The 14640-nt window shown below is 42.6% G+C and overlaps 1 protein-coding gene across 1 annotated transcript in view; it reads left to right on the top strand.

The window, feature by feature from the left end:
- arhgap31 (Rho GTPase activating protein 31) overlaps positions 1-14640 on the top strand; it is a 114323-nt gene that overhangs the window by 86978 nt on the left and 12705 nt on the right. The window contains exons 8-9 of the mRNA XM_033032296.1: positions 847-971; positions 11814-11873. Of these exons, the coding sequence (XP_032888187.1) occupies positions 847-971; positions 11814-11873 (185 nt within the window). The remainder of the gene's footprint in view (positions 1-846; positions 972-11813; positions 11874-14640) is intronic.

Genomic DNA, 14640 nt, shown 5'->3' with positions numbered 1-14640 from the left:
GTGGTTTTGGGAATTGTTCTTGAGGAATGGCCCTGGTGGCTGAATGTACCACAAAACCTGTGTGTGGACTCGTAGTGTTTGGAGGTGGGACTCGGGAGTGGTAGGTCTCAGGAGTGCTGTGGTCCTGAGATGTGCTTTGGATAGTTGTGGGAATTGGGGCTGAGGGATGGGGGGAAACTGTTGATAGTCTGGAGAATAGTCCTTGACGAGGGGACGGTGAATTTGTCTGTGGAGTGGTGTTAATATGCGTCTCGGAGGAGTGCTGTTGGGTAGAGAGATGGGTTTGATATGCTGGAGAGTGGTTTGTGAGGACTGTTGCTATGTGTGCACAGTGGGACTGGGTGGGTGGTTGATAAGTTATAACCAACAGAGAAGAATCATCCCTGTGAGATGGGACTGCTCTAGTTCACCACAACATCCACCCAACCCTCTCCTGCCAGATGCCTTTTGCCCTTGAAATAAAATATTCGCATGTGTTTGGTTTGTTCAGGTACCGTGGGTTTCAGGGTTGAGTTGAAATGATGCAATTTGGCACAGAGGTTAAACCTATATGTTTAGGAAGGAACCGCAGATGCTGGTATAAACCGAAGATAGACACGAAAAGCTGGAGTAACTCTGCGGGACAGGCAGCATCTCTGGAGAGAAGGAATGAATGGGTGACGTTTTGGGTCGAGACCCTTCTTCAGACTGGTTCAGAAGAAGGGTCTCGACCCGAAAAGTCACCCATTCCTTCTCCAGAGATGCTGCCTGTCCCCACTGAGTGACTCCAGCTGTTTGTGTCTATCTTCAGCCTGAACATGTTCCAGTGTTTGTAGTTAAAGCGTGTGGATGTTGCCTCTTTTCTAGGAGAAAGCTCTCTGCAAAGACTAAGAAGTGGAAATCCATATTCAACCTGGGGCGATTGGGAAACGATTCCAAGGGTAAACTAAGCAGGAATGGCAGCGTGTTTGTGAGAGCACCACCGTTTGCAGGTAAGGAGTATACTGACACCTGGTGGCAATGCATTTTAGTTTAGTTTTGTTTAGAGATACAGTGCGGAAACAGGCCCTTTGGGCCACTGAGTTCGCACTGACCAGTGATCCACGCACATAAACAGGTCCCATACTAGGGACAAATTTTACTTTTATACCAAGCCAATTAACTGACAAGCCTGTATGGCTTTGGAGTGTGGGAAGAAACCAAAGTTCTCAGAGAAAAACCCACACAGGTCACGGAGAGAACGTACAGACTCCGTCCAGCCAAGCACCCATAGTCAGGATCTAACCCGGGCCTCTGGCGCTGTAAGGCAGCAACTCTGCTGCTGTGCCGCCCTGCAAATCCTTTTCTCAAACATCTTTTGGGGGAATAAAAGATGATTATTGGGTGGCCTCAGAGCATCGAGGTGGTGGGTTAGTCACACTTTATACACCTTGCAGCCTCACATCTATTCCTTCCCACCATTTCACTGGAAGTGCAGAGAGAACAAGTTTTACAGAAGGAAACAGTTCTGTTCTGTCGACCCACAGAACAAATAAGGGTGGACATTTTATACTTGCGGATACGTGACGGGTAAAAGATCAGTGGTATTTTATTCAGTGTGGGGAATATATTTAGCAAAGGGAGAAAAGAACGAGATTGGTTCGCACAGTAAACTCAGTGCTATTGCTGGCCACAGCGTAGTGCAGCCACTATTGTCTCAGCTGACCAATCTATATCTGTCCCTATTCTCAATTCCATTCTTTTTCAGTGAGACAAGCATAACTTGCAGCAGATCTGATATCCAATTACAATAGCTTTACACCAAAGTCACTATGGACCCTAGTTGTTTTAAAATCAAAGCTATGAAAAATATAAACAAATCACTGCCAAGTATCAGTCTTTCAGAGGTTGCGATTTTAGAATGTCCAGGTTAAACTGGCCACAGTGAATATCTGGTTACTACCCTTGAGAAGTGTTATGCTGACATTGGCACGTCGGCACAGGGAATAACAATAAGATCATTCCTAAAGCTAAAGATGATAGAGGGAGGGAAGGAAGAAGGGAGGGAAGGGGATAGGGAGGAAGGGAATGAGGGAGGGAGGGATACTTTTTGGCATTTGGCCTGGTGATCTGGATTATATTCCTGGTGATTCTGTTATATTCCGGACGGCAGAATGAAGAACAACTTACACACTGGTTGCCTGGATCACGAGAGAGAGATTTATTACCCAGCATTCCCTGCTTATATTGAACACCAACTCATTAACATACATATGAATATGTATGAATACATTACACTGCTCTCCTTTTTTTAAAGTATTAAATCTAAATTCTCAGTTACAATTTTGTTGTTGTGATACTTGATTTAACCAGTATTTATTTTTACATCTATACACATTTTTGTTTTACTTGTGCAGTGAGTTATTTAACTTACAAATCTAACCTGACTACTGGTTTACGGATCCTGCCTGATCATCTAACAGTAACAGGTGTAACAGGTTTAGGTGTTGACTCAATTGTAGACTTGTTTGGCTCTGTTTTAGTACCCTGACTTCGACCAGAGGAATCTGTTTCTTCGTCTGTACTAACTGAACTTTGTGTTTCAATCACAGTGGTCTCTTCCAACTCACTTTCAGATAAAAACTCAGGGATTAGGACTTCATGCTCAGTTTTTGGTTCATCTTTGGCCGGAATCATTTGATTAACATGGACACTTTTGATCCTATCTCCAACTTCAACTAAGTATCTTTTTGATCCACACACTTCCACTATTTTCCCATTTGTCTCGACCGGACTTGTTGGGAGGACTGAGAACACAAACTTGTTCATCTGGCTTGAAGTTCCTCTCCTTTTTCTGGGAGTCAAAATGGTGTTTTTGACTTAACTGTTTTTGCTCAACTCTCAAGGCCAAATTGGGTTAAACTAGACTTAGGCGTATTCTTAGCCTTCTCTTCATCAACTGTTCTGCCGGTGAGCAACCCGTTGTTGTGTGTTGTGTGGTTCTGTACTTCAGCAAGAAACTAGCCAAATAATGTTTCATGCTGAACTTTGAACTACCCTGCAAACCCTGTTTCTTGAGAAATCTTTGACAACTCTAACAGACCTTTCCGCCGCCCCGTTGGCGACTGGATGGTATGGGGGAACAAGTGTGTTTCACACCATTCCGTTGCATGAACTCTGAACCGTTCTGACCGAAACTGAGGCCCATTACCAGAAACAAGTTCTTCTGGTAAACCATGGCATGCAAAAATTGATCACAACTCATCTATGGTACAATCAGTAGTAGTGCTTGACCCCATATGCTTAACCTCAGTCCATTTGGAATGACTATCTACCAGTACCAGAAAGTGATCATTACCTTTTTCACAAAAATCTATATGAACTCTCTGAAAAGGTCTACTTGGCCATGACCAGGGTTGCAGTGGTGTTTTTGGTGGTTTACTCCGGCAATTTTGGCAGATGCTACATTTGCTCACCAGTGACTCGATGTATTGGCCTGGTATTGACAAATACCAGGCCAATACACAAAACTTCTGGCAATTGACTTCATGCTTACTATGCCAGGATGTTCGGCATGAAGTTCATTCATAATTCTGTTTCTCAAAGACGCTGGTACAACCACTCTGTAACCCCACTTAATGCATCCCTGCTCACTTGATAATTCATGGCGTCGATTATGGAAAGGCTTCAGCTCTGAGTTCAGAGCTGAGTTCAATCCACTATCGATTTCAGTCCAACCGTTCAATGTCTGTTCATAGACCCACTTCAGCACAGTGACTTTCTCTGTTTCTGCTGTAATTTCTGTTGCAGTCACTGGAAAGTCTTCAACTACAACTTGCAGTGTGTAGATTGAGTTCTCACTTCCCACGTCAGAGTTCTCATGGGGCAACCGGGACAACGCATCTGCAACTGCGTTGCACTTGGAGCTTCTGTACTCAACCTTGTAATCATACTGGGACAGCAGAATTGCCCAGTGCTGCATCCTTGATGCCGCCATGGAAGGTATAGCTGACTTGAGACTAGTATCACTAGTAGTGGCTTGTGATCAGTCACTAGGGTGAATGGTCTGTCGAGAAGAAACTGATGGAATTTCTTGATTCCGATCACGATGCTGAGTGCTTCCTTTTCTATCTGTGCATAATTGCGTTCACTCGGTGATGGGGTGCAGGATGCAAAAGCAACAGGCTTTTACTGTCCGTCATTCATTACGTGGGAGATCACAGCACCTACACCATAACTTGAAGCATCACAAGCAAGTTTCATCTCGCGTGTCGTGTCGTAGTGAACAAGGAGTTTGTCACTTGTCAAGTTTTCCTTGCAGATGTCATATGCACGTTGCTATTCCTTTCTCCACATCCTTTTCACATCTTTTTGTAGCAGATGATGTAGTGACTTTAGCACAGTTGCTAAATCTGGAAGGAATCGAGCATAGAACTGCACCATCCCAAGGAATGATCATAGCTCTGACACATTGTTGGGTTTTGGAGCATTCACTATTGCTTCAACTTTCGCCTACACAGGGTGAAGTCCGTTGGCATCTACTTTGAGTCCAAGGTAGACCACCTCTGACTGTGCAAATGCACACTTACTTTGTCGCAGTTTGACATTGTGGCAGTTCAATCGTGTGAGAACCTGCTCGAGGATTTCCAGATGTTCTACCGTGCCCTCTGTGAATATCAGTAGGTCATCCTGGTTGCACACACAGTGCGGAATGCCTTGTAACATTTTGTCCATGATAGACTGGAAGATGTTCGGGAGGATTTCACACCACAGGGCAGCTTTGTTTTTGAATACAAGCCCTTATGTGTGTTGATAGTCATGTACCGCTGACTTTCCTTGTCGACATTGAGTTGGGCGTAAGCATGAGACAAATCCAGTTTAGTGAAGACTCTTGCTTCGCTAAGTTCTGCGTATAGATCTTGCGAGGTTGGTGACGGATATTGTTCGTCGTCAACGGCTTGGTTGATTGTGACTTTGTAGCCACCACATAGTCGAACAGTTTTGTCGGCCTTGGATATACGGCCACAATTGGTGTTGCCCAGTTACTCTGGCCTGTCTTCCCGAATACTCCATTCCGCTCTAACCTGTCGAGTTCTTCCTCCACTTGTTGCTTTAGTGCATATGATACAGGTCTTGGTCGACAATACACAGGTTTCACATCTTGCTTAAGTTAAATGTGTGCAGAGTACCCTGTTATTCCCTTGTAACTGTCGGCAAATATTTCTGCATGTTTGCTTATGACGTTTTCAAGACGTGATTTGGACAAATCGATGCTGAAAATGGTCTTCCAATCTAACTCTATTCTACTCAGCCAATCCTTTCCAAGGAGGGTTGGTTTATTTCTGTAGCTGGCCACTATGATGGCCAGTGTTACTGACTGATCATTATGCTGAACTTTACAGTTCATTTGTCCACATGTCTCCAAAACTTCGCCCGAGTAGGTTCTCAGCTTGACCTTACTCTCAAACAATGGTGTCTGTGGGAACTTTGTTTCGTACAGGTCTTTGCTCATGACCGAACAATCTGCTGCCGTATCAATACACATATCGATTAACTGTTCATTAATCAATTGTTTTGTTTGAAAGTCTTTGCTTTGGCTGGTTGTAGACTTATCGATGTTGGTTGCATAAATGGTGTACAACCCATGTTCATTACCATCTGGGTTCATCTCCAAGTTGTGAACTCCATTCTGATGTTGTCGCTTGTTTCCCGCAGATTGTTGGTTTCCTGTTTTAAGCTTGGCCCGATGTGCTGAGGCGATATGGCCTTTCTTCTGGCAGTTATAGCACTTGGCCATTTTGAACTGACAAAATTGGGATGAGTGATTACCACTGCAACAATAACAACTGGCTGAACTCGGCTCCCGCTATACTTTGGCTTTGGTTTAACGCCTCTTGGTTTGGCCATCGGCACTGCCTTGTGACTGTAAACGGCCACTGCAGTCTGTGGTGGACGAAACGCGCGAGCATTCTTTGATGCCATTTCCATTGTGGTAGCAATCTTGCATGCTTTCTCGAATGTAAGATCTGGAGTGTTAATGAGTTTGGACTGAATTTGTTCATCCACTAGACCACAAACAAACCTGTCGCATAGTGCGCGTCCGAGAAAGGTTCCAAAGTTACAGTGCAAAGTTATGTTTTTCAAGGCAACAATGTACTCATTGATTGTCTCATTCTGCTTCTGGTTTCTAGTGCCGAATTTATAGCTTTCTGCAATTTCCAGAGGCTTTGTGTTGAAGTGCTCCTCCAATCTCTTCATAATGTCATTGAATGGATCGTCTTTTGCCTTTATGGGCGCAAGGAGATTCACGAGTCTGCCGAACACTTTAGGACCGATCTCCGTGAGCAGAATCGCTTTCATGCGGTCGCAAACGGCCTTATTTGTTTCAGTCACTACCTCTCCTTCACCACTAACGCCATTATGTTATTTGCCGTGAAAAACATGTTCGCTTTCTCCATATAGGAGCTGAATGGCTCTCTACTCTTGTCGAAAGTGCCAAGGATTCCGATGTAGCCCGTGGACGTTGCCATCGTGTTGTTCTCTTGTTTTTTTTTAAAGTCCGTTCAAAATCCCCGTTTTCCTGTCTGTTCTGGTGTATCAATTCACCTAAAACTTAGCTGTACAAAGGTTATACCAGCTTGAGGAACTCAACAAAAAAAAACTCAGTCTAAAATCCTATACAATCCTAAGGACGCCATCTTGCCACGTAGACACAACATAGAGAAAGCCTGACAAACTCTTGACGATTTGTACAGCTGCTGTTTTAAACTACAGTCCCATGCATAGAAGGATCTGCCGCCTATCGTGTCCAGCTCGCAAACAACTGCGACACACACAGCTTCGTAATTGCTGTTTAAAATGTTAAACAATACTGCAGGTTGCAAAACAGTCCTGCACTGTATTTAAAGGATGAGTTCACAAACTCTATCCCGTCCTCGTCGCCAATTTTGTTATATTCCGGACGACAGAATGAAGAACAAGACTTACACTGGTTGCCTGGATCATGAGAGAGAGATTTATTACACAGCATTCCCTGCTTATATTGAACACCAACTCATTAACATACACATGAATATGTATGAATACATTACACTTTCCTTGTCTTTATTTTTTCATTGTTTAAATTAGATATTTGAGTAGCTAGTCATTCACAGGATGGGGATTAATTAATTGGTCACGGTGTAACTGTCATGTTACTTTATCATAGCTGTAAGACAAGTCAGTCTTTAGTTCAGATCCATATTTCCGAACTGCTGCCTGGTATTGGGTTAACAGGGGTGGAGTTGACTTGCTGGACTAATAATCCAGTCAGTGCCTCGGCTAGATGAGATATGAGTGCAAATCCTCAAACTGTGGAGCATCTTGGACAATACATCTCACCCCCTCCATCACACTGGTCAACCAGAGGAGTACCTTCAGCAACAGACTGATTCCACCAAGATGCATCATAGAACGCCACAGGAGATCTTTTGTCCCTGTGGCTATCAAACTATACAACTCCTCTCACTTCTGTTGTGGGGTAGACTGACTTCCCTCCCCCCCCCCCCCGGTCACTTAAATGTCATTATTATTATAATGTACATGACACTTTCAATGCCTTGTAACTGTATATTTTGACTGTTGGCAGACCAAATTCCCTCCCGGATAAATAAAGTTGTATCGTATCATATCGTAAATCTCACCAAGACTGATTCTGTGGGCCAAACTGAAGAGTTTTAGTCTATGGCAGCAAAAACCCGCAGCATCTTAGAAAAAAAGGGGCAAAGACAAGATACATTGGAGAAAACATTGGCAGAAGAGGAAGATGGGATAAAATAACCTATGTAAATATTCTTGAAAGAAAGAAACCAACCCCCTAAATAAAGTATGAAGGAGAAATCTTGAGAAAAGTTTTGAGAAAGAGTAGACTTGAGAAAAGAATAAAAAATAACTAATCTCTAAGAATTGGAAATAATTTCCAAGGTTTTGTGTTTAATTGTGCCCGAGAATGGATAGGAAAGGTTTAGAGAGATATGGACCAAATGTGGGCAATGGTACAGGCTGGGATGGGGCATTTTGTTGGGCTAAAGGGCCTCTTACCATGCTATGCGAGGTTATGACTCTATGAGAACTAGGGACAACAGGTGATGCCCGGTTTAATGACTTAACAGAAAATAGCATCTGCAGTGCAATCCTTTCGTGCTGCATGCAATTATCAGACTAGATTATATGCTCAAATCCCTCGATCTGGTTGGGAATAAATAAGATTTTAACTCAGTGGAGAGAGCACTGCCACCACACTAAATCTATCACTGCTGCCATCTAGCTACACTATAATCGGTCCTGAAATTCACAAGTCAGTAAGAGACATGATGCTCCTAGAATTTGTACAGACATTCTTTCTACACCAATGTTTAACAAGCCTGACAAGAGAACGTTTACCACTAGGTAATATCTAGCTGGTAGAGCTGCTGCCACACAGGGCCAGAGGATAATCCTGATCTCAGGTGCAGTCTGTGTGGAGTTTGCACATTCTCTCTATGGCCATGTTGTTTTTTTCCGGGTGCTCCAGTTTCCTCCCACATCCTAAAGACGTGCAGTTTTGAGGGTAAATTGGCTTCCATATAAATGCCCTTGTGTGTAGTAGGTGGATGTGACAGTGGAACAACATAGAGCCAGTATGGCTGGTGATCAATGGACACTCGGTGGGCTGAAGGAACTGTTTTCATACTGTATCTTTCAATTAATCACTGGTTCTAATAATGGGGAATGAGGTGAGAGACCGTGACAGGAGAGGAAAATCTAAGCATTAATGGTCATAATATAAAAGAAGGCAGTGGAGGCCAATTCACAGGATGTTTGCCAGAGAGAGTTAGATATAGCTCTTAGGGCGAATGGAACCAAGTAATATGGGGAGAAAGCAGGAACGGGATACTGATTTTGGATGATCATATTAAATGACGGAGCTGAATGGGCTGAATGGCCTACTCCTGCACCTATTTTCTATGTTTCTAAAAAACAGTTCTCGACAATGACTACAAAACACACAGATTATTAAATAGTTGATACTGAGGAGCTGAGAATGGAATTTTGGGAAATAAAATGGGAAAGCATATTGGCAAACAGCAATCAGAAGTCCTTGAAATAAATTTCTAACAGAGTGTGGGAAATATATATATTCTGCCAAGAAGTGAGGACAAACTGAGCATCTGGGAGACTCCAGAGATGAATAAAGGCATGTGGGAAAATACTGATGATACAGGATGAGATAGTGAACAGCAGGAGGCAGCGAGGCACGGCAGGCTATGATTCAATTTGGAGAACGAGCACCAAATAACCAGGACCAGAAAGATGACCTATGAAGCAGTGTCACCAAGGAGATTAAGACAAAAACTGAAATATTAAATGGGCACATAAATATGAAAAAGAAAATGATGGGGCAGTTCCACGAAGATGTGATCTGGAATAACGATACGATACGATACAATATGATAGAACTTTTTTTATCCCAGGAGGGAAATTGAGGGAAAAGTCATAAAAAATACAAAAGCTATGAAACAAATCAAATCAAACACCAATACGAGTAATATAAAAAGATGCTGGAGTAACACAGAGTGTCAGGCAGTATCCCTGGAGAACATGGATAGGCGACGTTTCAGGTCAGAACCCTTCTTTAGATTGAAGTAGACCTTCCGAAACCGCTTAGCCACATTCTCCGGGTTGCTGCCTGACCCACTGAGTTATTCCAGCATCTTGTGTCGATCTTTGGAATAAACCAGCATCTGCAAGTCCTTGTTATTATATTAAATGATAACTTTGCTTCAATCTTTCTGGGGTTACAGAACAGGTGGGCGATGTCAAAGGAAGGGACCAAAAAGAATAAAATACAAGTATAGAATAAACAAACTCAAATCTCTGTTCTGAATATCTGTGCATTTGAAAAGGTTCTGGAGAAGATAGAGATAGAGAAGAAAAATTTGTATGTTTTACTAGTTTATTGAATAAAGATATATTCCTGGAGGACCAATAAATGATTCCTGAATTAGACACAAAGTGCTGGAGTAACTTAGCGGGTCAGGCAGCATCTCTGCAGTAAAAGGAAGGGTGATATTTCGGGAGGGGGGGGGATCCTTGTACAGACTCGGATATAATATGAAGAAGGGCCCCGACCCAAAACGTCACCCATCCTTTTACTGCAGAGATGCTGCCTGACCCACTGAGATATTCCAGCACTTTGTGTCTATCTTCGGTATAAACCAGCGTCGACAGTTCCTTCTTACACGTCATTGTCTGACTCCTGAATTAGCTACATGTAAGGAAGGAGATGGAACCCACTTTATTACTAATCTTCATGGAATAAACAGGTCATTTTCAGGGTTGATGTGACCAAAGATCAGTTTCCGACCCTCTGTCATTTATTTGGCCCTCAATTATATAAATCACCCATTTATGATAAGGGACAGAGTGTAAGATATCAAAGTGTGACATGATATGAAAATAGGAGGGAGAGCATGTTGCAGTGAAGAAAGTTGTTCTCTACAGCACTGATGTGGGTAGGTTAATGAGTGGGTGGAAGCTTCTCAAATGGAGTTTATTGGGGCAGATTATGAAGTTGTGGTGAGAGGCGGCAGACATCAGACTAATATCTAAATAGCAAGAAATTGCAAATGAGTAAAGGTATGCAATTGTTCTTGTGCATGAAACTCATAAGGTTAGCAGGCAGATGCAATAACTACTTAGGAAGGCAAATGGCTATTTGGCCTTTATTAGAAGGGTACTGGAATTTAGAAACAGAGAAGGATTGTCACAATAGTGGATGGTGTGATGAGGCCACACCTGGGGAACTACGTGTGGTCTAGGATCCTTAGTTACGGAAGGGTGTATTAGTATGGGAAGCGGAAGAGACTCGCTACGTGAATTCCAGAGATGCAACGGTTATCCTATCAAAAAAAGCTAAAGTAGTTGGATGTAAATTTCTTGAAATTTAGAAGAGTGAGGTGCGATCTTATTGAGATGTATAAGATCCTAGAGGACATGGCAGGGTAGATGTTGAGATGGTTCCACAGTGAGAGGGGCTTGAAGAAGGGGTTATAGTTACGAGATAACGGGGCTGTCATTATAAAATGAGGTGCGAAGAAATTTCTGCTGGGAGGGGATGGTGAATCTGTAAACTTCTCTATCCAAGAGGTGTATGGAGGTATTACTGGAGGTATTACTGGAGGTATTACTGGAGGTATTACTGGAGGTATTACTGGAGGTATTAAGGATGAAGAGATGTTGTTTTAAGTGAAAGATGACGTAATTGTGGGTTATGGGGAACTGGGGAACTCAAGAGTTGAGGTCTGGGACAAATTACATTGATCACGTTGAATGGCGGGGGGGGGGGGGGGGGGGGCTTGAAGGGCTGAGATGCCTATTCTTATTTTTTGTGTTCTTTTACGAGGAATATTTGTTATTTACTAAATATGGGTCCTAACCTATAGCTCGTAACTGCCCTCTGAATGGGTGTAGCAAGCCAAACAGTTACGATGAGTGAAGGCGATGTCTTGGTTTAAAGTCCCATACAAAAAGGTCACTTCTGAACATGCAGAGGTCCCATCACGCTGCACTTATGTCAGCCAACACCATGTGCTCTAGCCTCAGAAGTCAAATCTGAACCAATAACCTTCTGACTCAGAGACAAGTGAATGCTTTCAGTAAACCAAGGCTGATCATGAAAGGCAATGGCCCAAGGTTGGTGTTTGCACGGCATTGATATAAAGCTTATCTTTATTCACTGTGTGCAATGGGGGGGAAATCTTTATTAACTGGTTATCTTGATTCATGCGAGACAAATTTGTTGCTCACCAGACCTCTGTTTTATTTGTTGTAAACAGAAAAAGGCAACATTCGACCTGCTAAGAGTATGGAGTCCCTTTGCTCCTTGCCATTAGAAGGTAAGACATTGTATCATTATTCTTTTGATGAAGAAAATGGAATGTAATCTGGTGTTAAATGGTCCATGTGCGTGAGAAGCTTTACACCAGATTAACACACAGATGGGTCCCATCTTAAAAATAAGGCAACAGAGCAACACTGAGGAGCATTAGAAAGAATTACCTTGAAAAACATTTTTTTTTAATAAATTAAAGAATTCTGAATTATCTTGGCGTCTTTTGCATCAACTACTTCTGCAAAGTCAAACGTCAGTGCTATAATTGGTGCATTGAAAATCATGATGTATTTCATGATGTAAAGAAGGGAAACTAGCTTTGGTAGAGACACAAATATCAACATGAAGTAGAAGTGAATTAATTCCCTTTCCCTATCAGGTAGTGCAACTCAGTGCCTGCCATTTTGTCATTGGCATTCACTATTGCAAAACAATATTGAAAGGATGACGGAGATGGTAAGATTTAAAATGTAATTAAAATTAAACATCGCCATGAGTAAATAAATCACCTACTGAAATATTCAAGCACGCAAGCCAGACTGGTCCCACATTTGAACCTTGCCTCTTGATCACTATAAAGGCAGCAGTGGGTTTCCAAACTCAATATCTCTTGGATAACTACAGAGATGTGCTCAAAATTGGAGTATTGGTTGGTGATCTCTGTTGAAGGTTTATGACTCTAAGCATTGCGTGAGAATAGAACTGCCTCTAAGCTGTATTAGTGCCTCTGGAAGGAAGCGTCATTAGCAGAAGATTTCCAAAACATGACACACTTCAATTTGTGCCAAATTGTACATTTTGGAAATGAGATAAAAGCAAATAAGTGGGAAAGTGTTTAAAATTAATTACATTTGTATGTTAGAGGTAAAGTATAGCATGAGATGCCAGTGGATGCAACTTGTTACAGACCAAGTCTACCTTGAGTTATCCAGTTGTTTCTTGAAAGGATTCTTAGATTTTCTATGTTCATATGGTCTACCTAGAAGTCTATTTCTAGGCTAAATACACCATGTTGCAAACTATTGTTTTAGACTGGTCCTAAATGTACTTTTTTGACTCTTTAAACTAGTGCATCCTTGTTTCAATTTGAAACTGTTCTGTACCTGCCATCTGTACTATCTGTTATTGAATATACCCTTGCATGGCAAATGTTATAGACAATAGACAATAGGTGCAGGAGTAGACCATTTGACCCTTCGAGCCAGCACATTCAATATGATCATGGCTGATCATCCCCAATCAGTACCCCGTTCCTGCCTTCTACATGTGGACATTTTTCTCATGTGGAAATTTTGTTTTTGGCTAAAATCAAAATCTGAGATGCTGGAAATGTGAAATAAAAGAAAGAATGCTGGAAACTGGGAAAGAGAGAATACAAGTTAGTTGTTGACTAACGTTTTCTCTCTTTGCCAGGTTAAAGAGTTTGTTGCTTTTTCTGCAGATGCTGCCTGACCTGCTGAGATTTTCCATTTAGTTTCGCAGCCAACTCAGAATTACTTTGAGTTATTTTGATAATTAGGGAACACAACTAAAGGGTCTGGACCCAAAACACTATCTGCCCATTCCTTCAACAGATGCTGCCTGAACATGGTTGTTCAGGCCATGGTGATACAGAGGTCCATGTGCACCTCCTCTAACCTCATTTACTGCATATGTGTTCCCAATGTTGGGACGACAGATGGCACAATGGGCTAAGTGTTCGGCTGGCAACCGGAAGGTAGCCGGTTCGAATCCCGCTTGGAGTGCATACTGTCGTTGTGTCCTTGGGCAAGACACTTCACCCACCTTTGCCTGTGTGTGAATGTGTGTGAGTGATTGGTGGTGGTCGGAGGGGCCGTAGGCGCAGATTGGCAGCCACGCTTCCGTCAGTCTGCCCCAGGGCAGCTGTGGCTACAGAAGTAGCTTACCACCACCGAGTGTGACTGAGGAGTGAATGAATAATGCGATGTAAAGCGCCTTGAGTATTAGAAAGGCGCTATATAAATCCCATCCATTATTATTATTATTATTAATGTGGTCTCCTGAACAACGGCAAGACTAAGCGTAGACTAGGCGACCGTATCGCCAAACACTTGCGCTCAGTCCGCCAAGACCCGCTTGATCTCCCAGTTGCTAACCATTTTAACTCCTCTTCCCATTCCCATGCTGAACTTTCCATCCTGTGCTTCCTCCATTGCCAGAGTGAGGCCACATATAAACTGGAGGAAGAGCACTTCATATTCTGCTTTGGTAGCAGCAGTATGAACATTGAATTCTCCAATTTTAGATGACTACCAACATCCCTCAAGACATCCCTCTTCTTTCCCCTGTGCCCCTCCGGGACATTCCTATTCCTCACCTTTCCTCCTCCGCTTCCACCAACATTACTTCTCTTGTTTCACAATTTGCAATTCTTGAATCAAATCGTTAAGAGAGTTTATTGTCATGTGTCCCAGATAGGACAATGAAATTCTTGCTTGCTGCAGCACAACAGAGTATTGTAAGCATAAATACAGAACAGTTCAGTGTGTCTATATAGCAGAGACCATATATATATATATATACACATAAATAAACAGATAAAGTGCAATAGGCTGTTATAGTTCAGAGTTTGTTTGATGGTGAGTTTAATAGCCTGATGGCTGTGGGGAAGAAGCTGTTCCTGAACCTGGATGCACCAGATTTCAGGCTCCTGTACCTTCTACCTGATGGCAGCGGAGAGATGAGTGTGAGGCCAGGATGGTGTGGGTCCTTGATGATGTTGGCATCCTTTTTAAGGCAGCGACTGCGAT

This window comes from Amblyraja radiata, chromosome 14 (assembly GCF_010909765.2).
Source record: "Amblyraja radiata isolate CabotCenter1 chromosome 14, sAmbRad1.1.pri, whole genome shotgun sequence".
In the NCBI taxonomy this organism is placed as follows: Eukaryota; Metazoa; Chordata; class Chondrichthyes; order Rajiformes; family Rajidae; genus Amblyraja; species Amblyraja radiata.
Note: the sequence above shows the minus strand (reverse complement) of the source record. Positions and strands in the feature narration are given on the sequence as shown.